Source organism: Onychomys torridus, chromosome X, assembly GCF_903995425.1.
Source record: "Onychomys torridus chromosome X, mOncTor1.1, whole genome shotgun sequence".
NCBI classification, from domain to species: domain Eukaryota; kingdom Metazoa; phylum Chordata; class Mammalia; order Rodentia; family Cricetidae; genus Onychomys; species Onychomys torridus.
In genome coordinates, this window is record NC_050466.1 from 64,334,609 (window position 1) to 64,361,280 (window position 26,672).

Genomic DNA, 26,672 nt, shown 5'->3' on the forward strand with positions numbered 1-26,672 from the left:
TGGGATAAGCCCCCCAAACTGGCAGCAATGGATGAAAGGCAGAAGACTTCAGGAGCCTTAATCCCATAAGTATGGTGGCCTGTAAGAAATTGACTTTGTGGAATAAATGGAAAGGCTAACCCAGCACAAGCACTACATTGTTGGCCATGTTTGCCCTAAGACAATGTGAACACTAGAGGCACAGATGAAGTAATTTATGTTCCTAACCTCTTTTGTCAGTAGGAAGCCTTCAGTTTTATGAATCTATAACCTTCATTTCTCCAATAAAACTAGCGGTTTGACTAGATAAGGAAGGCAATTCTTAAAGGAAATAAATTTGGCATGATAATATAGTACAGGACTGCCCTAAAAATACCTAATTTTGACTTTAGCTCCTTTTGGTGATAATATGAAAGAAAGGCAGCATGGTGCTATGAGGGAAAACTAAATGAGAGACAGGATAAAAGGAAGAATGTGACACACCGAATAGAAGAAGGGGCAAGGCTTTCTTGCCAGGCAACAGAAAGCAACTTTGAATAGTTAGCATCCATAGACTCAAGAACTTCAGTAGTTGGTATGGAGAACTTCTGGCATCCTCCTAATGTGTACTTTTCATTTAGAAGATAAACCTACATTTGGTTTCTATGCAATCATCATTTCATGTTGCTTGGGTAAAGGTGGTGTTGCAGGTTTTCTCTTTCTCTTTGTAGCAGGGAATATAAGGAATGACAAATGTCTTTTATGAATTGCAGAAAACACACTCTTGGGCTAGTACTCTAAGTGAGAAGATTTCTGATGTACATGGCTCAGTAAGTGACTTACATCTACTGGGGCACATGCCTGATGAGGTAAGTTAAATCACTTTTTTTCCTTTGCTCATGTTCTTTTACATCACATATTAATGTACACTGGGTAATGTGACAAAGATATGGGTAATGATGGGTATAGAAGTTTCGTTGTCAAATAAAACTGGAAACCAGCAAGTTAGATGTAGATCTTGAAGCACTTGAAGCAGAGCCTGGGGCCATTATGAAAACTGGTCACTACTGAAGTCAAAGGAAACATCATATGGCTATAAACCATCAGCAGAGATTCAGAAAACAGTCAGTGCTGATCAGTCATTGAGCCTGCCTCAGCTATGACTTCAGGTTAGAACAGATATTGTTTGGCCAAGAATATTTTATTCTCTAGAATAAGAAAGTTTAAATCCAATTTCATATGGAGGCCTGTGGCCTTTATTACATTCAAATTAGTGTTTAATATAGAATACCTATTTAAACATGAAATATTCAGTAAGGCTTTAATTACCAATTGCTAAATTTTCCTTTTCCAATTTCTTTAATATGATTCTTTTAAAGGCCTTTGATGTATGTTGGCAAGATTTCAAACGATATGCCAAATACTAAGTATGAGCACTATGTAAGGTTAAAATTTCAAGGATTACTTCCTTAAATAAGGAAAGGAAATCCTAAGAAATCACAAAGTATATGGATTAACTTCATAGGTGTATTCTTGATTTCATGCCACACACACAACAACTTTCTCTACCATTAACAGCTCTTTAGGTTAGTCTAACAGAGCACCTGACTTGAAGAAACAAATGAACAAAGCAGTGAAACAGATGGAGGAGGATATGTACAATTTGAAAGAATTACATTCAACAGCTGTTCAATCAGTCTGGCCATCTTAAGGTTTCCTAACAATACTGTTAATCCAGGTGAACTATTTATCCAGATTTAATAGTCAATTGATTAATAGACTCCAAGTTAAACAAGGCATGTATACATTAAAGAAATCAGTACAGAAATGTACTGTATATGAACTGTTTACAAAAACATACAAAATGTTGGATGGCACAAGGGATACAGTGCTAATATAAACGGATTGTTTAAGCTAAGTGCTTAACATAAACTGTCCATCCCTATAACTAACAAAAGAATATTTAGGGGACATGAAATATTTCCTATAAAAATAATGCTATATGGTGTAGAGTACTTTTATTCAGTGTATTTTAGGTGGTATTCATGTGTTCATTATTTTTCTTGTTGATTCAGTGATTATATCTTCATCATGTTTCCATTTTCATTTCAAAGCTCCAGGAAAATCTAACTTGTTAAGAATCAATTAAAGCGAGAAGAGACGAAAGCAGGAACAGCAGGAACAGCAGCATTATGGGTACCAGCTGGGACAGTGTGTGCTTGCAGGTGTCTCTCAGGTATGTGCTACCTGTCGCCAGAACTTGTGCTATCAGCTTACATCATGGTACCACATATCTCACTGAGGTCACTTCACAGGGCTGTTGAGGTGATTTTTTTAATACCCCTCCGCTGAGCAAGAGTAGAGCGGCCTACTGGTTCCAAAACTGGTGACTGATTGCGATTTAAAGCAGAGTATGTAGCTGCCATGGCACCCTGAGAAAAGCAAAGAAAGGTTACAACAAAAATGACATGTATACAAATATGAAATAAATGTCCCCCACCCCAGGATTTTCATAATGTAAACTATATAGATCTTTATCTCAGCCTCATAATGAGAATAACCTGTGGTCATTTTTCCAATTATAACTAAAATGGAGGCCAATGTGAGAGGTTAAAATTTTGTCTGAGAAAGGACAGGGAGGGGTTCAAATAGAGCAGTCCTCATTTTTCTTAGGATCATTTGTCTTTATAACCTGCAATATGACAGGCTGTAAACCATGATCTTTCATTTAGAAAAATCCATAGGTTCTATCTCTACTGATAGTGAACACTTATGTATACAGAATGACAGAAATGCAAAAGTTTCCCTTAAGCTAACTTAATTACTGACATTCTGATAGCCCTTGTGTCACCATGCCCTCAAGGAACTTGTAAACAAGATGAAAGTGAAATATGCTTGGGGCATGGAGACAGGTTTCCTGGAGGCTCAGCTGGCTGTGTCTATCCTGGAGGCCACACAGAAAGCAATGACTGGATATGGGGCTGTTCACCTTTACGAGATGTGGTGCATCCTGTCTGTTTAGTTGGTATTGTGGCAATTGGTCCCAATGGACAATCCAAGGATGTCTGAGCACAAGAGCAGCAGTCAGTCTCTGATGAGGATCTACATGAAGCATCTTTGATACCAGGTCCTATCATCAGGTGAAGGAGAAGAGTAAGACAAGGTTAGTTCTTTGTTTCTCTTATTTCTATGATGCTTGATATTGTCAAGTTCAGTGAGGAAGAGACAAAGAATCAGTTATAAAGCAAGGAAAAGTCTCTGATGGGATGAACAAGTGCCAAGAGCAGCTAGAATATAAGACACCTGACCTGAACTGGGAGATAGCTTCAAAAATGTCACTTTTGAGGTAGAGTCTTTCCATGTACTCCCCAATTAGCCTGGTACTCTCTATGTAGCTCAGTCTAGTCTCAAACTTGTGGCAATCCTCCTGTCTTGGTCTCCTGAGTGCTGGTAAAAAGTAACTCTTAAGAGCAGTAGTTCTCAACCTTCCTAATGCTGTGTGACCCTTTAATATAGTTCCTCATGTTGTGGTAACCTCAAACTGTAAAATTATTTTCATTGCTACTTCAATGAATTATTTTCATTGTTACTTCAAAATTTCATAATTTTGCTACTGTTATGAATCATAATGTAAATATCTGATATGCAAGTCCAAAGGGGTCATGACCCACAGGTTGAGAACCACTGATTAAGAGGAAAGTAAGACCTCAAGGATAGGTAAGAGCTGGACTTGAAAAGGTATGGAGGAGGACGGTGGTGGTGCACGCCTTTAATCCCAGCACTTGGGAGGCAGAGCCAGGCGGATCTCTGTGAGTTCGAGGCCAGCCTGGGCTACAGAGTAAATTCCAGGATAGGCTCCAAAGCTACACAGAGAAACCCTGTCTCAAAAAATAAAACAAACAAACAAACAAACAAATAAACAAAAAGGTATGGAGGAAGCAGAACATCTCAGGCAGACAAAAAGGAGTGGATCCGGAGGAAATCCCAAAGGTACAAGAGAACATGTCTTTGGTGGTTTGAAAGAGAATGGCCCCCATAGGCTCCTATGCTTCAATACTTGGACCCCAGTTGGTGAAACTGCTTGCTAAGGATTATGTAGTGTGCTCTTGTTGGAGGAAGTGTATCACTGCTTGGAGATTGAGATGTGAGCTGCTGTTCCTGCCATCATGACTTTGCTCTATCATGGATTCTAACACTCTGAAACTGCAAGCTTAATTAAACACTTTCGAAATTGCCATGGTCATGGGGCTTTATCACTGCAATAGGAAGTAACTAATACAACGTCACAATCGAGGAACTGACAAGAATACAAGTGGCTACGGTAGAAATTTGCTGTCAAGAAGAACATGGCAGCCAGTAAAGTGGAAGAGATTGAGAATAGACAGATGAGGAAGGTCTTTGCAAGCCATATTAACAAATATGGACTTATTCTAGAACAATAAAGCACAACAGCAAGATGATAAGGTAGTCAAGTTTGAAATTTAGATAGATGATACTCCTTAAGTCTGGGGGAAAATAGTATGAAGGGGCAAAAGCCTGGAGATTTAGGGTTTTTTTTTTGTTTGTTTGTTTGAAGATGTCTCACATACCTCAGGCAGGCTTCAAACTCACTAAGTAAACAAAGATAACCTTGAATACATAATCTTCCTGCCTCAGCTTCTCAAGTGCTAAGATTTTAGGAATGCACCATCACTCCCAGGTAGAAAAAAAATTTCTTGACAGAATCTGGTGGCTGACTAGATATTGGGAACTAGGCAGTTGCTATTCTAGCTACTCTTCTGCTTTAGACACTTGCAGTCTCTCTTGATTATTATTAACAGCTAAGAATAGGACTAAGATACTGAACAGAATTGGAAATAAAGAGTGGGCCAGGGAACGGTGGCAGGAACTGTAGTCCTAGCCACTTGGGAGGTTGAAAGAGGAGTCATTAAAGGCAGGGGTTTTGGGATAGCCTAGACAATACTTTGTGACACTCTATACAAAAAAAAAGTATAAATAAAAGATAGGTTTAAAAAAATCAAACTATGGAAAAAATGTCCTTTCCTATCAAATTCTGAAAATGAGCCAAAGTGCTAAAAGTAAATGTTGCAAAACTTCCAGAGACAAAACAAAACTCAATTGTAATTTTAATAGCATCTCTGTGTTTGACTGGGCCAAGTCATTTCAAACTTACCTTTTTTTTTTTTTACTGCTAACCCTTCAATGGCTACTCACTTTGCCTGCACTCCCTCCCTCCCTCGAAGTTCTGGGGAAGGCCTTACACATATTAGGCAAGAGCTCAACCACTGAGCTATATATCCCCCTGCCCCAGGCCTAGCTTTCTCTTTTAATGGTAGCATTTCGTTGGTTCTTCTATGCTCTGATATGTTCTATCACTATGCTCTGATAATCTCTTTCTTTTTTTTTTTTGAGCTGAGTATTGAACCCAGGGTCTTGTGCTTGCTAGGCAAGAGCTCTACCACTGAGCTAAATCCCCAACCCCTGATAATCTCATTCTTAAGCATTACTTTAGCTACTATAGATGGTCAACTCCTTCAAACTCCACCATAGACTTCTAAGATCTATAGCCATATGGCCAGCTGCCTAATGGCCAAACACCTTATAATTATATAAGCATTTTAAATTCATTATGCCGAAATCTTCAACTACTGCCAATCTCAAAGCTCCTTACATATCTAAACACTTGGTGAAAGACACTCTCTTACATTTGCCTGAGGTAGCATTGTGGATAGCTGCTTCTTACTTATTTATGTTCAATAAACTATGAAGTCTGCTCTGCCTTCTAAATTTTCCTTTCCTTTGTCTCAGATTCCATTGTAACTGCTATAATTTTGGTCTTCACCTTTCATGATTTGAAATGTATAAAACCTTACAAGTAATATCCCTAATCTTAGGTCAGTGAGCAGTGAGTAAAACAGTGCAAGCCAGTTAACAGAACCCTTTGTGAGTAAACTCACTAAAGGGCAGCTGTGGTCCTGTTCTTTTCTCCCCCCCCTTCTCTCTCTCTCTCTCTCTCTCTCTCTCTCTCTCTCTCTCTCTCTCTCTCTGCCAGAGCTGAGGACTGAACCCAGGGCCTCGTGCTCTCAGCCACTGAGCTAAATCCCCAATCCCATGTTCAACACAGGCAACTTTTTTTTTGTTTTTTGTTTTTATTTATTTATTTATTTATTTATTTATTTATTTATTTATTGTTTACAGTATTCTATTTGCATGTATTTCTGCATGCAAGAAGAGGGCGCCAGATCTCATTACAGATGGTTGTGAGCCACCATGTGGTTGCTGGGAATCGAACTCCGGACTTCTAGAAGAACAGTCAGTGCTCTTAACCTCTGAGCCATCTCTCCAGCCCATGGCAACTTGTTCTTGAAGGGATACGTCTATACTGACATAATCTTTTCATTTTGTAGGTAATGATAGTATTACATGATGTTTAAAATTGGGAGTCTTAACTATATACAGGAGCAAAAGTTACTGTAATTGAATGGAATTTATAAGACAGACTGAGACAGAGACATTTTTTTGCTCTATAATTAGTGTCTCTATCCTCATCTTTCACTAAAAAAGCATTCTGGAGTACAAATGAATGCAAAGGTCTAGAGATAACGTTAACTAGTTTTAACTGATAAGAAAAAGCATGTTGTGTGTAAGTTCTGGTACTCTGGTTATGGGTAACATTTCTTCTTATACCTCATGTGATCTTGACAGTTTGTGGCAGACTCCATGGATGAAAATGACTGTGCCATGGAGTACAAAATGGAAAATCTTATCACTGCACACAGCTTAGTAGTTTTCTTTTGTTCTTTTTGTTCTTCTGAGATGGTTTCTCTGTGTAGCCCTGACTGTTCTGGAATTCTCTCTGTAGACAAGGCTGGCCTCAAACTCAGAGATATGCCTGCCTCTCAAGTGCTGGGATTAAAAGCATGTGCACTACCACACTCGGCTAGCTTGGTAGTTTTCTTTTTTTAAACTTTCCACCCAGAGTAAGCCAATAATCCCAAGTATGAGGCACACAGCTATTTACAATTCAGTTTATCAAGCAGCTTTGCTTGTGCATGCTGTAAGAGTCATATCAAATGGCCAGTCTGGAGGCACTTGCTGTTCTCATGCTCCATCATCACCCAACTGGCACACACTGAGCTCCCTCAGCATGAGATAGAATACAACTTTTTATAGCCTCCTCAGCTGCCTGGAAAGTTCTCCCACTGCTTTCTTGTCCAGTATCATCTGTAATCTTCTCTAGCACAAAACTGCACTAATCCAGTCAATCTTGTACTGCACATTTTGGGCTGTCTCTTTGCCAGACTGTGAGTTCCCTGAGATCAAGAATTCTATCTTTGTCATACCTTTTCTCTTTAGACCTTCTATTTATTAGGCATATCTAGGTGCTCAATAAGAAGAATTAGGAAGGAAACAGGTACCCAGAAGAATAAAGTATCAGCTTTGATAATTTTACTGTTAGAAAAAGAAAGGCTAACGTTATTTTTTATTTTTGGTGCTGGGGCTCACCCAGGGGCTCATGGCTGCTGAGCACATGCTCCACTGCTGAGCTACATACTTAGTCTAACATGTTAATTTTAAAAACAGTTAAAAGCCACATATTGAAACATCAATTCAACTGGCTAATTGAATTTCCTGCTCTACATCTAAAAGAACCTATGAACTTTTTGGATGTACTCTATTTACATTCAACCTCAACTCAAGCTTCCATTTCTAAGGAAAGTCAGTGAGCATTTATTTTTACCAATGTTTCTTCAGTCTCTTCTGTATTTCTCTCATTTGACCTGGAAAAGTTTACTACTTTAAAGAAAAAGACCTTTCTGTGATTTAAGTGAAAGCAGCGTTAGTCTAAGAATGGCATCTCTAGAGCCAAGGGTTTCTGAGTGATCTCCAGCAACCAGGCTGTAAACCAGGCTTATTATGAATCGTGATAAGGATGAGATCCTGTACTTTATTTTTTTTTTTAAGCTGAGGAGCGAACCCAGGGCCTTGCGCTTGCTAGGAAAGCGCTCTACCACTGAGCTAAATCCCCAACCTGAGACCCTGTTCTTAACAAATCAAAATGAGGACACAGCACAGTTCTTTTAGGGAACAAGTACTCTGCAGTGAGAGTTTCAAGTACTCACATGTACCTGGTGTGCAGCTATACACAAGTTTGTACTAAAACTCTAGTCCTTGCTTTTGTTCTGTGAAATGGGGCTATTACCACCTATTTTACTAGGTTCTTATGAGGTCATGTGCAGTGTGAGGCATATAGTAGAGGGACAAGTTTTAAAGATTTCTATCATTATTATTCATCATGCTTGTAAAGACGATTATAATGTATACAGACAATAAGGTCAAACCAATGTCCTTTAGGAAAGAAACATGATAAATAGTCCTTTTTGGAGTTGAAGATGTTTGGTAATATCACTTCAACATACTACTTTCTAAACAAAAACTTCTGTTAGTGTTTCTTCTCATCATGGATCACGACAAATCTTTTTTTCTCAAAAGCTTGTAATAGGAGCTAGGGAAATAGTTCAGTCAGTACAGTGCTTGACACAAACCAGAGTCACCTGGGAAAAGGGGATTGTTTTCTTTTGTTTTTTTGAGACAGAGTTTGTCTGTGTTACAGTCCTGGCTGTCCTGGAACTTGCTCTGTAGATGGGGCTGGCCTCAAACTCACGGAGATTGGCTTGCCCCTGCCTCCTAAATGCTGGTTAAGATTAAAGGCATGTACCACCACCATCTGGCTGTAAGAGGGAACCTTAACTAAGGATTTGCCTCCATTAGATTGGCCTGTGGAACAATATTTTTTTCAGATTTACTTATTTTATGTGTGTGAGTGTTTTGCCTGCATGTATGCATGTGTACCACATGAATACCTTGGGCCTCTAGAGGTCAGGAGAATGCACTGTGTCTCTTGTAACTGGAGTTATAGATGGTTGTGAGCCATCGTATGGATGCTGAGACCTGAACCCAGGTATTCTACAAGAGCAACAAAGTGTTTTCAAACACTGATCCATCTCTCTAGCCCCCACACTTCTTGATTAATGATTGGTGTGGGAGGGCCCAGCGTATTGCAGGTAGTACCATTCCTGGACAGGTGGTCCTGGGCTATATAAGAAAGGAGGAGAAACCCTGTCTTGAAAAACAAACAAACAAAAAAAAAATGGGTTGGGGATTTAGCTCAGTGGTAGAGCGAAAGGAAAGAAAAGAAAAGAGGCCGGGCAGTGGTGGCACACACCTTTAATCCCAGCACTTGGGAGGCAGAGCCAGGTGAATCTCTGTGAGTTCAAGGCCAGCCTGAGCTACAAGGCGAGTTCCAGGAAAGGCACAAAGCTACACAGAGAAACCCTGTCTCAAACAAAACAAAACAAAACCCCAAAAACAAAACAAAACAAAAAATCTAAGAAAGCAGGTTGGGCAAGCCAGTAAGTAGCATTCCTCCATGGATTCTGCCTCAGTTTTTTTTCCCCGGACAGGGTTTCTCTGTGTAGTTTTTGGTGCCTGTCCTAGATCTTGCTCTGTAGACCAGGCTGGCCTCGAACTTGCAGAGATCCACCTGGCTCTGCTTCTCAAGTGGTGGGATTAAAGGCGTGCGCCACCACCACCCAGCCCCCTGCCTCAGTTTTTGACTCAACTTCCTTTCATGGCTTCCCTCAGTGATGGGCTATGGTCAGAAAGTATTAAGTCAAATACTCTTTCTTCTCCAAGTTGATTTGGTCATACTGTTTATCACAGCAATAGAAAATAAACTAGAACACTGTACAAGCATTAGGACCTGAGTTTGATCCCCCAGTACCCAAAGATAAAGCTGAGCATTGATGCACACACTATAATCTCAGAGCTGGGGAGGCAGAGGCAGGTAGCTCAGTGTAGCCTAATTGGTGAACCCTAGATGCCCTAAGAGAACCCATCTTCAAGCAAGCAAGCAATCAAACAACACCCCTCAACTCAAGTTGCATGGCCACCCAAAATTTTCTTTTGTACTTCACATCCTTTTGCACATATCCATCTGCTCACTGAAAAACATGCACACATATCAAACACTTATTCCCCTGTCAAAAAGTCTATAATATGGTTATAATATTTCAATGGTAGAATGTGTACTTAGCATATATGATGTCCTGGGCTCAATTCCTAGTCCCAATAACAAAACAAAGTGAAATAGCCATGTAATTGGAAGTCTGATGTTCTTTCTGTCGGCTTAGGGGCCCATACCTGAATCTACTGATATTTTAACTATTGTCTGGGCTCTGTGCACCCTCTGCCCCCCTACCACACCACCTACTCCCGCTGTTCCCCTGGGGGCCTCCCCCTGTGTGTGGGGGGAAGATTTCAGGTCTGCTGGCACTGGCTCAGCCTCAGCTGCCAAATGTAAGTTTTAACTAAGTATCATTCTATTTACCAATAAAAACTCGAGAGTCAGATGTTGCAGTGAAAACCTGCTAGATCAGAGAAACAGAAAAACAACTAGCTGACCTTCCTTTTTGGCCAGAGATCCAGCAAGAGAAGCATCACTCCATTCGTCCCAAACCAAAAAGACCAGGGATCTCTAAGTCCTTCCCTACCTTCTCCTGTGCATCTCTCTGTCTTCTTGGCTCCTCTGTCTTCTCTATGGCTAATTCCTGTCTATTCTCTGGCTCTGCCCCCTGATCCAAGGTTAATTTTATTTACTTAGTCTTGGAGTTTCACAGTGTGATTAAATATCCCACAATAAAAGTCACACATACCTTTGCTGTATCTGAAACAGAATTCCAGTAACCACCACTGAGTGAGAATTTTCCGCTACCTATCCGTGCCAATATTTCCTCTGGAGTATCATCAGGACCATTTGCAAATGGAGTGTAACTAGATTATAATAAAGTCAAAATGTCAATGCATAAAATTTCTCTTATAGTTAATAATGTTTACATTTACTTATAGTTTCTAAAAGTATTCTGAGTAGTTCAGTTAATGTAATACTTTATTGGAGTCTATCAAAGTAAATAAAAGGCAGTAAAATGAAGCTCCATAAGCCAAATAATAAGTTATATTAATTACACTTTGTGGTGGTTTGAATGAAAACGGCTTCACAGGCTCATAGGGACTGGCACTATTGGGAGGTGTGGCATTGTTGGAGTAGATGTGGCCTTATTGGAGGAGGTGAGTCACTGGGGGTGGGCTTTGAGGTCTCAGATGCTCAAACAAGGCCTAGTGTGATTTCATTCTTTTCCTGCTGCCTATGGATCAAGATGTAGAACTCCTTCTTCAGCACCATGTCTACCTGCATGCCACCATGTTTCCCACCACAACAATAATGGACTGAACCTCTGAACTGTAAGTCAGCCCCAATCAAATGCTTTCCATTATAAGAGTTGCTGTGGTCATGGTGTCTCTTCACAGCAATAGAAACTCTAAGTAAGACAGTCTTAATACATATTATATGTATTTTAAGTTATGACACAGTCTAAGATAATATATTAAAACAGTATGTTTATTACATAATCAGAATAAAAGTATGAAAAAGTCAGGTTGGGGATTTAGCTCAGTGGTAGAGCACTTGCCTAGCAAGCACAAGGCCCTGGGTTCGATCCTCAGCTCAAAAAAAAAAAAGTATGAAAAAGTAATTTAACACCATAAGACATTAAAAACACAGCTAAAGCCACGTGTTGTGGTACCCCTTTAATCCCAGCACTAGAAAGGCAGAAGGAAGCACATCTCTTGTGAGTCTGAGGCCAGCCTAATATACATAAGGAGTCCCAGGCCAGCCAGGACAACATAGTGGGACCTAGTTTAAAAAAAAACCCTCAAGACCAAAAACAAAATGGAAAGCTAATTAAAAAAGGATATAGCTTCCTGTGTGTGTGTGTGTGTGTGTGTGTGTGTGTGTGTGTGTGTGTACGTATACGCCTTTTATCTCAGCACTTGGGGGGCAGAGGCAGGCAGATCTCTACAGAGCTAGTTCCAGGACAGGCTCCAAAGCTACACAGAAAAACTCTGCCTCAAAAATCAAACGAACAGAAAATGATACAGCTATAAATATGATATAATTATACTATTATATATATTAGTATGAGAAACATGGAAAGATAATACAATATAGGGATTTTAAAAGCTTATATAATTTAGATAAAATATTGATGAATAAATGCTTATGGCACACACTTACCCAGTAAGCATTGTATAAAGGAGGACACCAAGACTCCATATATCACAGGCAGCATCATAACCTTGTCGTTTCAAAACCTAGAAAAAGTAAAAGATAATTATTAACACATTAATAGATTTAAAAATTTCTATATTTGTGCATATGCCAGCTTGTTTGTATGTGCACCACAAAGGCCAGGAGAGGGGTCTGATCCCATGGAACTGGAGTTATAAATGATTGTTAGCTGCTGATCCTTTGTAAGAGCAGCAAATGTTCTTAACTGGAGTCATCTTTCCAGCTTCTCCACACTAGTGTTTTTTAGATATATTTAGATATTGAATGGAATTGTATTTTCCAAATCAACACACCAAGTTCGTGGGTGCTCACAGACTCTGGACTGACAGCTGTGGAACCTACATGGGACTAAATTAGGCCCTCTGCATGTGGGAGACAGTTGTGTAGTTTGGTCTGTTTGAGGGGCCCCTGGCAGTGGGACCAGGATCTATCCCTGGTACATGAGCTGGAATTTTGGAGCCCATTCCCTATGGAAAGATACCTTGCTCAGCCTTGGTGCAGCGGAGAGGGGCTTGGTCCTGCTGCCTCAACTGAATGTACCAGGCTTTGTTGACCTCCCATGGGAGGGAGGCCTTACCCTTTCTGAGGAGTGGATGTGGGGGTGGGTACAGGGGGAGCGAGGGGTGGGGTGGTGGAGGAGGAGAATGACCTGGAGGAGGGGTGGGAGAGGGAACTGTAGTTGGTATGTAAAAATGAATAACAATATTTTTAAAAAAGGAAACAACAGCCGGGTGGTGGTGGCGCACGCCTTTAATCCCAGCACTCAGGAGGCAGACCCAGGCAGATCTCTGTGGGTTTGAGGCCAGCCTGGGCTACCAAGTGAATTCCAGGACAGTCAGAGCTACACAGAGAAACCCTGTCTTGAAAAACCAAAAAGGAAACAATAAAAACCAAGTAAGACCATGTAGTAATCAAATTGGAACATTCTGCTTATATACATTTATGTGTATTATGATGTTAAATTCATATAAACATTTATGAATTAAACACTGGTATTTGAATATTTATTATATACCGCTGTGGGTACAGAGAGGAATACAGAACATATCAAAGGTAATTTCTTTTATATATTGTTTTCTTGAGACATAATCTCACTATGTAGTTCTGGCTGTCCTGGAACTCACTATGTAGACCAGGCTGGCCTAGAACTCATAGAATTCCACCTGTCTCTGCCTTGGTGCTGTGATTCAAGGTGTCTATGCTACCACAGCTGACAAGTTTCTTTCTTTTTTTTTTAAGATTTATTTATTATGTATACAGTGTTCTGCCTGCATGCCAGAAGAGGACACCAGATTTCATTATAGATGGTTGTGATCCACCATGTGGTTGCTGGGAATTGAACTCAGGACCTCTGGAAGAGCAGCCAGGGCTCTTAACCTCTGAGCCATCTCTCCAGGCCCAAGTTTCTTATCTTAATGAATTCCTATTTTGAATGGGGCTGTAGAAATGACTATAAATAGTACTTTTTTAGACAGAGTTTCACTCTATAGCCCAGGCTAGCCTCAAGCTTCCTACGTAGTCAGGGCAGATTGTATATATTTTTGATCATATATTCAGCTTCCCTAGTACTAGGATTACAGGCATGCCTTTCATGCCTGGCAAATAACAATACTTTTAAGAACATATGTAACCTCATACAAATGATATAGTGCTAAAACTACTAATTCATATATTATTCACTCAAACATTTAATCATTATCACTGACTATTATTAGGCAAGGCATGCACTATGACAAATATTGAAAAAGATCGATTTCTTTAACAAATAGAATCTAAGCCAGGTGGTGGTGGCACATGCCTTTAATCCCAGCACTATGGAGGCAGAGGCAGGTGGATCTTTGTGAGTTCGAGGCCAGCCTGGTCTACAGAGCTAGATCCAGGAAAGGTTACACAGAGAAACCCTGTCTCAAAAAAAAAAAAAAAGTTATAGCCAGGCAGTAGTGGCACACGCCTGTAATCCCAGCACTCAGGAGGCAGAGGCAGAGGCAGGTGGATCTCTGTGAGTTCGAGGCCAGCCTGGTCTACAGAGCTAGTCCAGGACAGGCTCCAAAGCTACAGAGAAACCCTGTCTCGAAAAACCAAAAGAAAAAAAACCAAACAAACAAAAAGAAAAAAAAAGAGAGAATCTAGCAGGGGAAATCAACATATAATTAACAATTCAACAAGTATTAGAACAAAACCATGTTTATAAAGATTCTGATATTGAGATAAATGCATGGTTTATTCATTTTTGTGGAGCTGGGGATCAAATCCAGGGCTTCCTGTAGGTTAGGAAAGCACTCTATCACTGAGGTATAATTTGAGCTCCAATAATTCTTGATATAGGGACAGAGTTGGCTAGTTTGTATTGGATCTTCAAGTAAGATGGCTGTAGGCAAAGAGAAGAGGCAGAGGACAGTCAAAAATAGAAGCAAAGGACAAAGCTGTGTGTGGTGGCTCACATCTGCAATCTCAGAACTTGGGAGGCTGAGGTGGATCACTGCAAGTTCAAGGCCAGGCTGGGTACAGAATGGAGACCCTGTCTCAGAAGAAAACAAGAGGACAGAACAGTGCTAATGATAGGCAAAGGAGTAAAAAGTAGCTACAACTTCAAGAAGAGGATACTAGAGAAACAGAAGAATTTAGATTTTTCTCCTGTAGGCAACCTGATGTCATGGAAGCATTAAACAGGGAAATAAAGGGCTGGCATTTTATTTCAATGATCAGTTTAGTGATTCTTCAATTAATTAAACAATAATTAACTATCTATATTAAAGATATAAATGAGTTCTTAAATATACCCAAATACAGCAAGCACACTCTCTCACAATTACCTCTGGTGCAACAAAATTTGCAGTATAACAAGGAGTCATGAGAAGACCATTTTCCGCTCTCAGCTGTTTTGCAAAGCCAAAATCACAAATTCGAATAGATTCTGGATTACCAGATTCATCCACATAAAGAATGTTGCTAGGCTTCAAGTCTCTGTGAACCACCTAGTTAAAATAAAAATTAGAGATTTATGTTAACACAATACATTTCCCCACTGAAATTTCTTTATTCTCATACTGCCAAACAATGCACCTAACAAGCTTATAAGTGCATAATGCTGCTAATGTAAGTGTAGTAGTGGTCTAACACTGACTGACCTGGGAATAAGGAGGAGGAAGAAACAATGTTAGTTAGCTTTTCCCTCTTGTCCAACTGTGTAACTGGGTAAAGGAGAAATGCAAATAGCAACTATATCTATCTCCAGGTAATTCATTTACTTCATAACAGTTATCCAGTCTCTACCATGTGCCAGTGTATTAAATAAAGAGCTGCAGATAAGGTCTTGGCTGTTTCATGCTAGGCACTTGCAACATAGTGGAAAGGAATACAACGGACAGGTTCAAATAGGTATTTTAAAGTATGGACCATTTTGAGAGGAAATAAATTGTGACCTAAGACCTAAAGTAGACACTTAAAACAAGCCATGAAAACTGAGAGATAAAGCTATTCTAAAGTGAGGGAATGGTATATATCAAGATAGGAAAACAATAAATACATACACAGGCATGCTATTTAAGAGTAGAAACCAACTAATTTAAAAAACTCAAATCCAAATTCCCAAAAATTCATTTACTTGATGTACAAAACAAAATGTCACATAAAAAAATCATTCTCTTTTTAAAAAGTTTATATTTGATTCCTTTTTCTTTCCTTTTTTTGAGCTGAGGATCAAACCCAGGGCCTTGTGCTTGCTAGGCAAATGTTCTACCACTGAGTTAAATTCCCAACCCTTGATTCCTTTTTCAATCATCAAATCCAAGTCTATATTCTAATCACCTTAGTTTTAGTTCCTAACATCCAGGACATTAATTGTATGTTCCTAATTAACTGGTAAGACACAGGGAAAAGAATACAGAAGACTTAGATAACCGTAAAGCTATCAGTTGTTCAGTAAATATTGTCTTCTACCAATTTCTTTTTTTTTTTAAAGATTTATTTATTTATTTATTATGTATACAGAAGAGGGCGCCAGATCTCATTACAGATGGTTGTGAGCCACCATGTGGTTGCTGGGAATTGAACTCAGGACCTCTGGAAGAGCAGTTGGTGCTCTTAACCTCTGAGCCATCTCTCCAGCCCCCTAACTTGCTTCTTCTACCAATTTCAAGGTACAGTACTAGGCAAACCTTGACTACCCCACAACCAGAGAGCTGTAGATCTAACACATTCCACTTGTTAGCTTTTAAGGGTAAAACAAACAAACAAAACCACCAAATGAACAAACAACCAAGATGAGACAACTGCACTGAAATGAATTCCTTAAGTCATTTCTCTCTCTCTCTCTCTCTCTCTCTCTCTCTCTCTCTCTCTCTCTCTCTCTCTCTCTCACACACACACACACACACACACACACACACACACACACACACACACACAGGAGCTAGAGATTGGCTTAGCTGGTAAAGTGCTTGCCTTGAAAGCTCAAGGACCCGAGCTCAATCCCCAGAAACTACATAAATGTGTCAGGCATGGTAGTAAGTGTTTGCAATCCCAGGGCTAGGAAGGAAGACAGGATGGAGTATATCAGCTGTCAGTTGAGCCTAATTGGTAAACTTCAGGCCAGTGAGAGATACCCTGATTCAAAAGAGATAGATGGTGTTCCTGAGGATGACAGCAATGTTGTCCTCCACGATCCACATGCATGTGCGCACATACACCAAGAACACATGTACAAATACTTAAAAAAATCTTTGACCTATACCTTAAATGTATTTTTTTTTAAGCTGAGGATCAAACCCAGGACCTTGCGCTTGCTGGGCAAGTGCTCTACCACTGAGCTAAATCTCCAACCCCCTTAAATGTATTTTTATTAATTAAAAGTGTTAAAAAATAAGAAAACTTTCTCCCTGTGATATTTTTTCCTCTTTTATCTTCCTTCTCTTTATTTTTTCCTTTCCCCTTTCTTCTATAGACTTCATTCTTTTAAAAATGTTAGTTTTTTTCTTTCCTTTAAAAAAATCATTTAGTAAAATTTGTATGCAGGAGAAAACAATGAGATCATTCACTAGGTGACAAATTGACTTTACTCATGTATATGGATAGAAACTATCATTCTCTTTTTCTGCTTATAATTTTAAGTGGGCCTGGTTTTCAAGGATACAGAGTGCTATGTTTTACAGGTCCAAAGATCTCATCAACTTTTTCTTAGAAAGCCTAACAACTGAATATAAGCATGCTAAGATTTCAAAGTACTTCAGGCTTAATTAAAAAGGTTTGTGTAAAGGAAAAGTGATAGAATAATGAAGCTCATTACAGTTTTCTGCTACTTTTATGTTTTTAATTTTAGCTTGAGTATTAAGAAAAAAGGATGTGTATACAAGTATGTGTATGTATAAATTATGTTCAAAAGACTTACCCCTTGTGCATGAAGATACTCAACAGTTTTGGTTATAGTAAACAGGACAGCACTGGCCTCTCGCTCTGAGAAAAACTTCTGTCTAAGAATTTTATCCAGCAATTCGCCTCCTTTCATAAGTTCTGTTACTACATAGACATATTTTCCATCATCATATACCTGTAAAATTTAAAATAATAACATAAAAATTATTTGAAGCTTTATGTATGTCTCTAAATTACTACTCAAACATACTAAAGGTAAGTGAATATATTAAAAGAAATAAAACTGCATATTCAAGAAAAATTTACTTGTGAAAAACGAATACAGGATTTTTGGAAATTGTGTAAATGAATCATTTACAGTGAACAGCTTCACATTTAATGTGACTTAGTCAACACTCTTTATCTAAGACAAATTATTCTGAGAAAATAAGAGTTTTGACAGTATCTAAAGAGATAGCCTTTGAGTCTATGTGAGCACCAACAGCAAGAGAAAGCTGACTACTTACTTGGGAAGTGGATATTTTCATCAATATTCAGTTATAATAAAAGCCACAGGAGACAGAGGTATCATGACATCTCAGGTAAAGAGTAACTCACTTGTCCTGGAGTGGCAATGGTCAGAAAAGGCTTCCTTGGAGGAAGCAGCCTATAGTTGTGGTAGTCAACCAGGTAAAGAAGGGAAATGATATTCCCACTTAAGGATCCACACATTCAAAAGTACGTGGAGAAAATGAGGCACATGTGCTTTAAAAAGTCTACATCCCAAATAAAGCATGGCCAGAACATAGGGTGTATAAAAAAGTATGAAAACTGCTACAGAGGAAGGCAGGTGAGAGCACAGTTTAGGGAGTCTTCAGAAAGACTAAGCAATCTTGAATATTAATATGTTCAAATTCATATAATATAAGCAATAATGTTAAAATAATTTTTAAAGCAAAAGCAGAAAATGAATTATAGATTTTAAAAGTTTTATTATTAACTTCTTAAAAATCAATCCTCTTCCTCCAATATATTCCCTTCCAATACTCTGTCCCTGTCCTGAAAGATATCTTTATCACCTTTCATGGTCACCTTTCTTGTTTCATAACCTATACCCCCTACTTGTGTACACACACATACAAAATCTAGGATTTTTTATAAAAGATTTATTTATTTATTATGTATATAGTGTTCTGCCTGCAGACCAGAAGAGGGCACCATATCTCATTACAGATGATTGTGAGCCACCATGTGGTTGCTCGGAATTGAACTCAGGACCTCTGGAAGAGCAGTCAGTGCTCTTAACCTCTGAGCCATCTCTCCAGCACCTAGGATTTTTATATAAGAAGAACTATGCAGTTTTTGTCATTTAAAGTCTGGGATACTTTGCTTAAGATAATTTCCACTTTCATCCATTCAATGTTACTTTCTAAACTGACTATTCTGAAGTAGTCTTTGTGTACCATGTAATATTGAAAAATATCCCAAATATGAGTTTGACAATTGCTTCAAGTTTTCTTTGCTAAAGAATCTACTTACATCCTTTAGAGTAATGATGTTTGGATGCTGTCCATAACGAAGAAGAATTTCAATCTCTTCTGTTGGATCTCTCTTGCTTTTATCAATAATCTAAAAGGTGAGATATTTGTCATAAAATTTTATGAACATGAACCTTAAATGTTTATAGTTATAGACCTTAGGTATCCTCACTGTATACTAGGCAGTTGTAGTTAACTACTTAGCCAGATTGTTTCATTAGAAAGCTAGTCTCCATATAGATGGCTAGATAAGGCTAATCATGCCATACATTCCTACTAGGTCATGCCAAGGAAACTTGGTAGTAAAGTTGGGACTCACTAAAAACTCAAAAGCCTCAAGAAAAGTTACCACATCATTTTTTTCACCCTCGAATTTCTCAAAAATTTGAGAATTCAACTTCTAATCCCCTATCAATACAGATAACTAAAAGATAGATGCGTCTGCAATACCACCATTAGCACCTGCTTATTGAATGGAATTTCCTTTTTTTTTTCAAGACAGGGGTTCTCTGTGTAGCCTTGGCTGTCCTGGAACTACCTCTCTAGACCAGGCTGGCCTTGAACTCAAGAGATCCACCTGCCTCTGCCTACAGAGTGCTGGGATTAAAGGCATGTGCTACCACCACCCAGCTGATTTACTTCTTTTAATTATTTTAATAGACTATCACATTAGCTGTAAGCTACTTACAAAAATTAAATAAACAACCTTATTTTTGAAACTAAGCAGAAAAGTCTATATAAAACCACCCCTAGAATGTTACTTGACTACATCTGACTATAATAACGCTCTTTAAAATATTAACATAGACTTTTAACTCTTTTATGTTAGTTGCTTACATTTTTTTCTGAATGTTTTAGTATGCTCAAGTACTATATACACATATGGTGTTGGAATCTCCAGAATTGGAGTTACAGATGATTGTGTACTTCCACATGGGTTCTAGGATTCAAACCTGGGTCTGCTGGAAGATTCAAACCTAGGTCTGCTGGAAGAGCAGTAAATGCTTTCTTTTTAAAATTATTTTATTTTATGTGTGTGTATCACATGTGTGTAGGAGTCCTCAGAGATCAGAAGTGGGTGTTGGATCCCCTGGAACTGGAGTTACATACTACTGTAAGTTACCATGTGGGTGCTGGGAAACAAACCAGCAATAACAGAGTAACTTAACCCCTAAGACATCCCTCCAGCTCTAAGTACTATATTTTGTAAAGACAATTTGAGTTTTGTTTTATGAGAAAGGATCTCACAGACTCCAGACTGGCCTCAAACTCACTATTTAGCTGAGGATGAAATCCCCCTGATTTCTCCTGCCTCCATTCCCAAGTGCTGCAATGACAGGCATGTGTTATCACACTTGGCTCAATTCTGGCTTTTGAGTCATTTCAAAGAGTAGTCTGCAACAAATTTTGTGGTCTTCATGTTCAATTTTATTTTATTTTTTAAAAGATTTATTTATTTATTTATTATGTATAGAGCATGTATGACTACAGGCCAGAAGAGGGCATCAGATCTCATTACAGATGGTTGTGAGCCACCATGTGGTTGCTGGGAATTGAACTCAGGACCTCTGGAAGAGCAGTCAGTGCTCTTAACCGCTGAGTCATCTCTCCAGGCCCCAATCCTTTTGTTTTAATTTTTTTTATTTTTAGAGAAAGGGTTTCTCTGTGTAGCTTTGCACCTTTCCTGGAACTCGCTTTGGAGACCAGGCTGTCCTTGAACTCAAAGAGATCTGCCTGCATCTGCCTCCCGAGTGCCAGGATTAAAACCATGTGCCACCACCGCCCGGCCAATTTTATTTTTTATTTTTTAAATTTTTATTTAATTTTTTTATTTTTTGAGACAGGGTTTCTCTGTGTAGCTTTGCACTTTTCCTGGAACTCACTCTGTAGACCAGGCTGTCCTCAAACTCACAGAGATCTGCCTGGCTCTGCCTCCCGAGTGCTGGGGTTAAAGGCGTGCACCACCACTGCCCGGCCGCAATTTTATTTTTATCAGTTTTAGTTTTTAAAATTTTTTAAGGCAGATTCTCATTTTGTAGACAATATCAGTCTCAAAGTTACCATGTAGCTATCTCAGGCTGGCCTCACAATGGCAGCAATCTTTATAAAATGGGATCTTAGGACATGTTTGATGTGGTTATGCATGAAAGACACATTCCTAAACTGCCTATCAAGTATACCATTCCCTTTTTCTCCTTGCAAGTTAGTAATCTAAAACTTCTATTCCTTTTAGATTTCAATATAAGAACAGTATATAGCAGAACTGCGTGTGAAATCCATTTTTTGGTTCATCATTGTATCTGATAGAAAACCTCAAGGACACTCATGTCTGTCTGTCTGTCTGTCTGTCTGTCACTCTCTCTCTTTTTGGTTTTTTGAGACAGGGTTTCTCTGTGTAGCTTTGGAGCCTGTCCTGGAACTTACTCTGTAGCCCAGGCTGGCCTCCAACTCACAGAGATCTGCCTGGCTCTGCCTCCTGAGTGCTGGGATTAAAGGCGTGCGCCACCACCGCCTGGCCACTCATGTTTCTTTAAAGCAATTATATTTGCTACTTACTCTTTTCCTAACTAAACATGAACTATTTATACTTATAAACGACTACTATGAAGATTCAAGGTCAGTTGGAAGCTTTAGGCATTACTTGAATTACTTGAAGTGGGAAAGAATAGATTACTTAAACTATAGTGAAAAGGCAGAGAATTTGAATATAATGTTTGTTCATTGATAACTAGAGGTTTAATATTCAAACTTTATCACAAAACTATATACTTACGTTTTGGCTTAGATAATTCTGTCTTAAGATATATATATTAAATTAAAGTTACTAATGATAAGAAATGATCATGGCTCTTTAATTCTTTTAATGGTTCAAAGATTTGTTTTAGATATAAAGAAAGGTATGAACATTTTCAGCAGATATAATGCAAAATTTGAACTCAGTTTTGAGGAATTCCCTGATAGTCTGATCATAAAGTAGGGACTATTCGGAGTACAGGGAATCCTGTTAAAAATCATGATGTATAAACTGGCACTTTTCTGGCTTAACTGGCTATACAGCCATCTTACTGTTCATTTCAGCAGAATCGGAATCCATGATTCCAGCTTAAGATCTTTGAAGATCACTAACTCAGATAGTTAAATTTACCTTCAATGTATTTTATAACAAAAGGCACTTTTGCTAGGGAGAAGAATGTACTTTATTTTTTTTATTTATTTTTAATTTCTATTTATTTTTTATTTTATGTGCACTGGTGTTTTGCAATGCGTGTCTGATCCCCTGGAACTGGAATTATAGACAGTTGTGAGCTGCCATGTGGGTGCTAGGAATTGAACCCGGGTCCTCTGGAAGAGTAGTCAATGCTCTTAACCACTGAGCCATCTCTTCAGCACCAATGTAGTTTATTTAGGGAGAGTCTTGCCATACTGGCTAGGTTAACTAACTCATGATTCTCCTGCCTCAGCCTCCTGAGTGAATTGTAGAAGTGCTACTACAAATGCACCTGGGTTGAAGAGTGTAATTTTTAACTCATACTGACATATATGACTAAGAACTGCTAAGAGTTGCATTTTAAATCTAAAAATATTTACCTTCACCGCAAACTCCATGTTTGTGGCTTTATGTATACATCTCTTACAAACGGAGTATGAGCCAACGCCAATATCCTCTTTTACTTCATATCCATCAGTAAATTGAATACTGTTCCTGTGTAATTGCTACAAACAAAATCATAAATTGATGTAAGGAATATTTCACTGAGCATATATTGTTGATGTTATTTACTAATACAAATATCAATATTAAAATGAGTAAAAATATTATTCATAGCATGTGAAATAGGCCCTTTGAATGTGCTTATATTTAACAAGAGAAATATATAGAACATAAAAACAGAATATAATTGGTAGTCCACCTATACCCTTATCTTTGATATATCCTCTTCTGTTTTTATTTTTTGAGACTATCATACAATATATATTTTGATCATATTCTTTTCTCCCCACAAACTCCTACCAGACACACCACCCAACTTCATGTTCTTTCTCTCTCTTAAAAAAATAAACCAAAACCAAAGAAAACAAGACAAATAATCAGGAATGAACACACACACACACACACACACACACACACACACACACACACACACCCCTCCATGGAATCCGATTTGTGTTGGCCAACTACTCCTAAGCATAATGTCTGTCCTAGAGTGTAGTTGATATACTCAGTGTTACTCCATTGGAAAAAAACCCAAACTTTCCTTTTTCAGCAGGTATGAATTTCAAATAGGTTCTTGCCTAGGGGTGGCACTTTGTGTCTACTTCCTTTTCGACATGCTAGGATTTTGTTTGGCTTGAGCTTGTACTTTTAATATAAATACATATATTATATATATGTAATTTATACATATGTTATCTGTATGTTACACGTGTGGGTTGCCCACAGAAGCCAGAAGAGTGTGTTGGGTCCCTTGGAGCTGCAGTTACAGATAGATCATTGAGAATTGCCTAATGTGGACGATGACACTTAAACTCAAGTCCTCTGGAAGAACGGAAAGTTGATTTAATATCCCTAGTCCTGAGGCTCTTTCATTCCCCCAAACACCTACAGGCTTTTAGAAGTAAGTACCTTTAAAAATGAACAGAAGTTTGAGACCTCTGGAACATAAGCAAAGATTTAGGAGGATTCAGAATCAGAAATCTGAATTGTTTCTGTCATTTTTATCTCTCAGTAGCTATGACCCCCTTTCTTCACCTTCAAGTTATAACTTACATATGTTTGGCTAAAGAAAGCTATTAATTTAATTTTTCAAAAGGCTAATTGAAACCTATGATTTAAAAGGTTAAATATTTTAAATTATTTTTAGTTTTCAACACAGTAATCACACATGTTTATGATGTATATTATATCTCAATATATGTACACAATGATCACACAGGGTAAATTAATTTATCTTCCCACAATACTATGACAAAAAAGGAATCTCATAGTTTCTACTCCTTTAACAATACTTACCAGTTTAGTTTTCTGTTGCTAACACTGCTGTTCCCACATACATGTATGTAGAAACCAGCTTCTAAAGTCCTTTACCTACTTTTTCTCCCAAATCTGATAATCAGATCATATAAAGGGGTAAAGGTACAGTGCTAGAGAATTTTTTTGTTAACTTGACACAAACTAGAGTTATCAGAGTAGAGGAAACCTCAACTGAGAAAATACCTCCATTAGATTGGTTTGTGGGACATTTTCCTGATTAATGGTTGACATGGGAGGGTCCAGCCCATTGTGAGCAATGCCACTCCTGAGTAGGTGGTCCTGGTTGTATAAAAAAGCAGAGTCAGCAAGTCAGCAAGCTTCTGCTTCAGTCATGCCTCCAGTTTATTTACTGCTTGTTTTTTATAATAAAAGTTTTACTGGAACCCAAAAATGTACTTTGTATATGAATTATCTATGTCTGTATTTTTGCTATTTTTATTATTTTTTTACTTGATCTTGCTAAGCAGCCAAGGTTTGTCTTGATTTAACTCTGAGGCCCTCACTAACACTGAAATTGATCCTTCTGCTGCAGCCTCCTGAATGTTGTTGTACAAGTGGTACCACAGCTACTTTTTTGCAACAATAGCAGTGTTGAGTAACCATGAGACTAGTTAACAAAGCTTCAGATACTTGTTTTCTTACTTTTTATAAAAAAGTTATGAACTTGCAGACCTGAATCTATTATTGCTAATCCTGATAGAAGCAAGGGCTAAAATAAAGGCCTAATAAATATTTTGGATATAGAAGGGGGGGGGCAACAAAATAGTGAGTGATGTTTACCTCAGTTCTCTCAGAATTACACTTTCAAGTCACATATAGGATTTTGGTTCATGCAATCATTGCAATGATATATGAAAGAAATTTCTCTGGTGTAAATGATCTAAAATGTTAACATATTTTATATGTTCACTTAAAGTCAGCACATAAATTTTTTTTGGGGGGGTGGGGTGGTACTGAGCTAAATCCCCAACCCAGCACATAAAATTTAACCTTACTATTCACATATTAAAAGATATCAACATTTCAAATTCTAAATTATTGAGATACTACTTACCTGAACAATTGAATGCACACCAACTGTCTGCATAGCTTGGCTTTCATCATCTGAGGTAATAGCAACAAAACTAAACCCCCGAAAAAGCTGGTGTGCATTAGCACTAGGTGGAATGCCAGGTGAATCTAAAAAGAAAGAGGAATTACTAAAATGAGTCTTTGGAAAGTATTTAAGGGAAAACCAGTTGACATTTTGAATTTTCTCTCTTATTCTGGAGTTCTCAGTTACCTGGTATGTGTACATTTATATACACACACCTACATACATTTTACTGTCCAGGATACCTCAGTGAGGCAGTGTATTAGAACTGTTCTGATCTACTCTTGTTTGTTTTTTTGTCTGTTTGAGACAGGGTTTGTAGTTTTGGTGCCTGTCCTAGATCTCGTTCTGTAGACCAGGCTGGCCTCGAACTCACAGAGATCCACCTGGCTCTACCTCCCAAGTGCTGGGATTAAAGGGGTACACCGCCACGGCCTGGCACTAATCTACTCTTAGAGCCTAGAAAATAGTTAATGTCTGAAGAACATAATAAATCAATGAATTATTGGGTTAATGGTATTTGAAATTAGTGTCATCCTATTCATTTTCTAAGAACAAGGGAAATTTTCTTGATCTGTGCTGTCCAATATGGTAAGCAACCACATATAGTTGCTGAGTATTTATAATGTGTCTAAACTGTAATTAAATTCATCAGCCACATGTGATTATCATACTAGACATCATGGTCCTACATGATGATCTACTAACAATATCACTCCTCATTTTTATTGGGGGGGGATGCAAGGGTCATATACAGCAAATTTAGGAGATTCAAGGAAAAGATTTTCTGATTGAACCAGAAAGAGATAGCCATAGTCTTATGAGTTTTCATGTTTTCTCATTACCTTTGGGAGTTTTTGCAGTAAACTCAGGATCAAAATAAAATGTATCTTCAGGCCTGCCAGTTGCAGGCTTAAAAGGTGGGTGAATTTCTCTTCTATAAAGTTTCTGTTGGAAACAAGAAAGACACATGTGTTAGGTTAATTTTTTTTTCCAGACACAGTTTCACTGTGTAGTCCTGGCTGTCCTACACATCTTACCCTATAGACCAGGTGTGTCTCAAACTCACAGAGATCCATCTTCCTCTGTCTCCTCTGAGATTAAAGGTGTGCACCAACACCACCCACAGATTAATTTTTAAAAACAGTTCAAACTTTTCTCCTTTTTTTTTGGAGCTGAGGATCGAACCCCGGGCCTTGCGCTTGCTAGGCAAGTGCTCTACCACTGAGCTAAATCCCCAACTGCTCTTTTTTCTAAAGTTGTTGAGTACCCAGAGTCTTGGAAATGCTCCCTTAATTCCCTCAAGTGTGTCTTTAGTCTGTACTTACATTCCAGTCTATTGTTGAGAAAAATGAATGTCTTTTAATTTCTTCAACTCCATCTGGTCCAGCACCTATTGGAAATTGATTGGTTAACAGTTTTATTTTGAGGACAAACATGTACAGTCGTTCACAGATTTTGCTTTGAATATTTGTATGAATATGTAATAACCCCACTACAAAAAATAAACATTCA

At 38.3% G+C, this 26,672-nt stretch overlaps 1 protein-coding gene across 8 annotated transcripts in view; it reads right to left on the minus strand.

Annotated features, from left to right (window-relative positions):
• Positions 1–1,191: 1,191 nt before the first annotated feature.
• The window catches only part of Rps6ka3 (ribosomal protein S6 kinase A3), a 107,767-nt gene continuing 82,286 nt past the window's right edge, over positions 1,192–26,672 (minus strand). For all 8 annotated transcript variants that reach the window (XM_036174515.1, XM_036174521.1, XM_036174519.1 and 5 more), the window contains 11 exons: positions 26,486–26,550; positions 26,003–26,105; positions 25,119–25,243; positions 22,621–22,746; positions 19,034–19,123; positions 17,532–17,690; positions 14,959–15,120; positions 12,092–12,168; positions 10,674–10,791; positions 2,948–3,088; positions 1,192–2,390 (listed from right to left, as the gene is read on the minus strand). In XM_036174515.1, the coding sequence (XP_036030408.1) occupies positions 2,268–2,390; positions 2,948–3,088; positions 10,674–10,791; positions 12,092–12,168; positions 14,959–15,120; positions 17,532–17,690; positions 19,034–19,123; positions 22,621–22,746; positions 25,119–25,243; positions 26,003–26,105; positions 26,486–26,550 (1,289 nt within the window). In that variant the 3' untranslated portion in view covers positions 1,192–2,267. The remainder of the gene's footprint in view (positions 2,391–2,947; positions 3,089–10,673; positions 10,792–12,091; positions 12,169–14,958; positions 15,121–17,531; positions 17,691–19,033; positions 19,124–22,620; positions 22,747–25,118; positions 25,244–26,002; positions 26,106–26,485; positions 26,551–26,672) is intronic.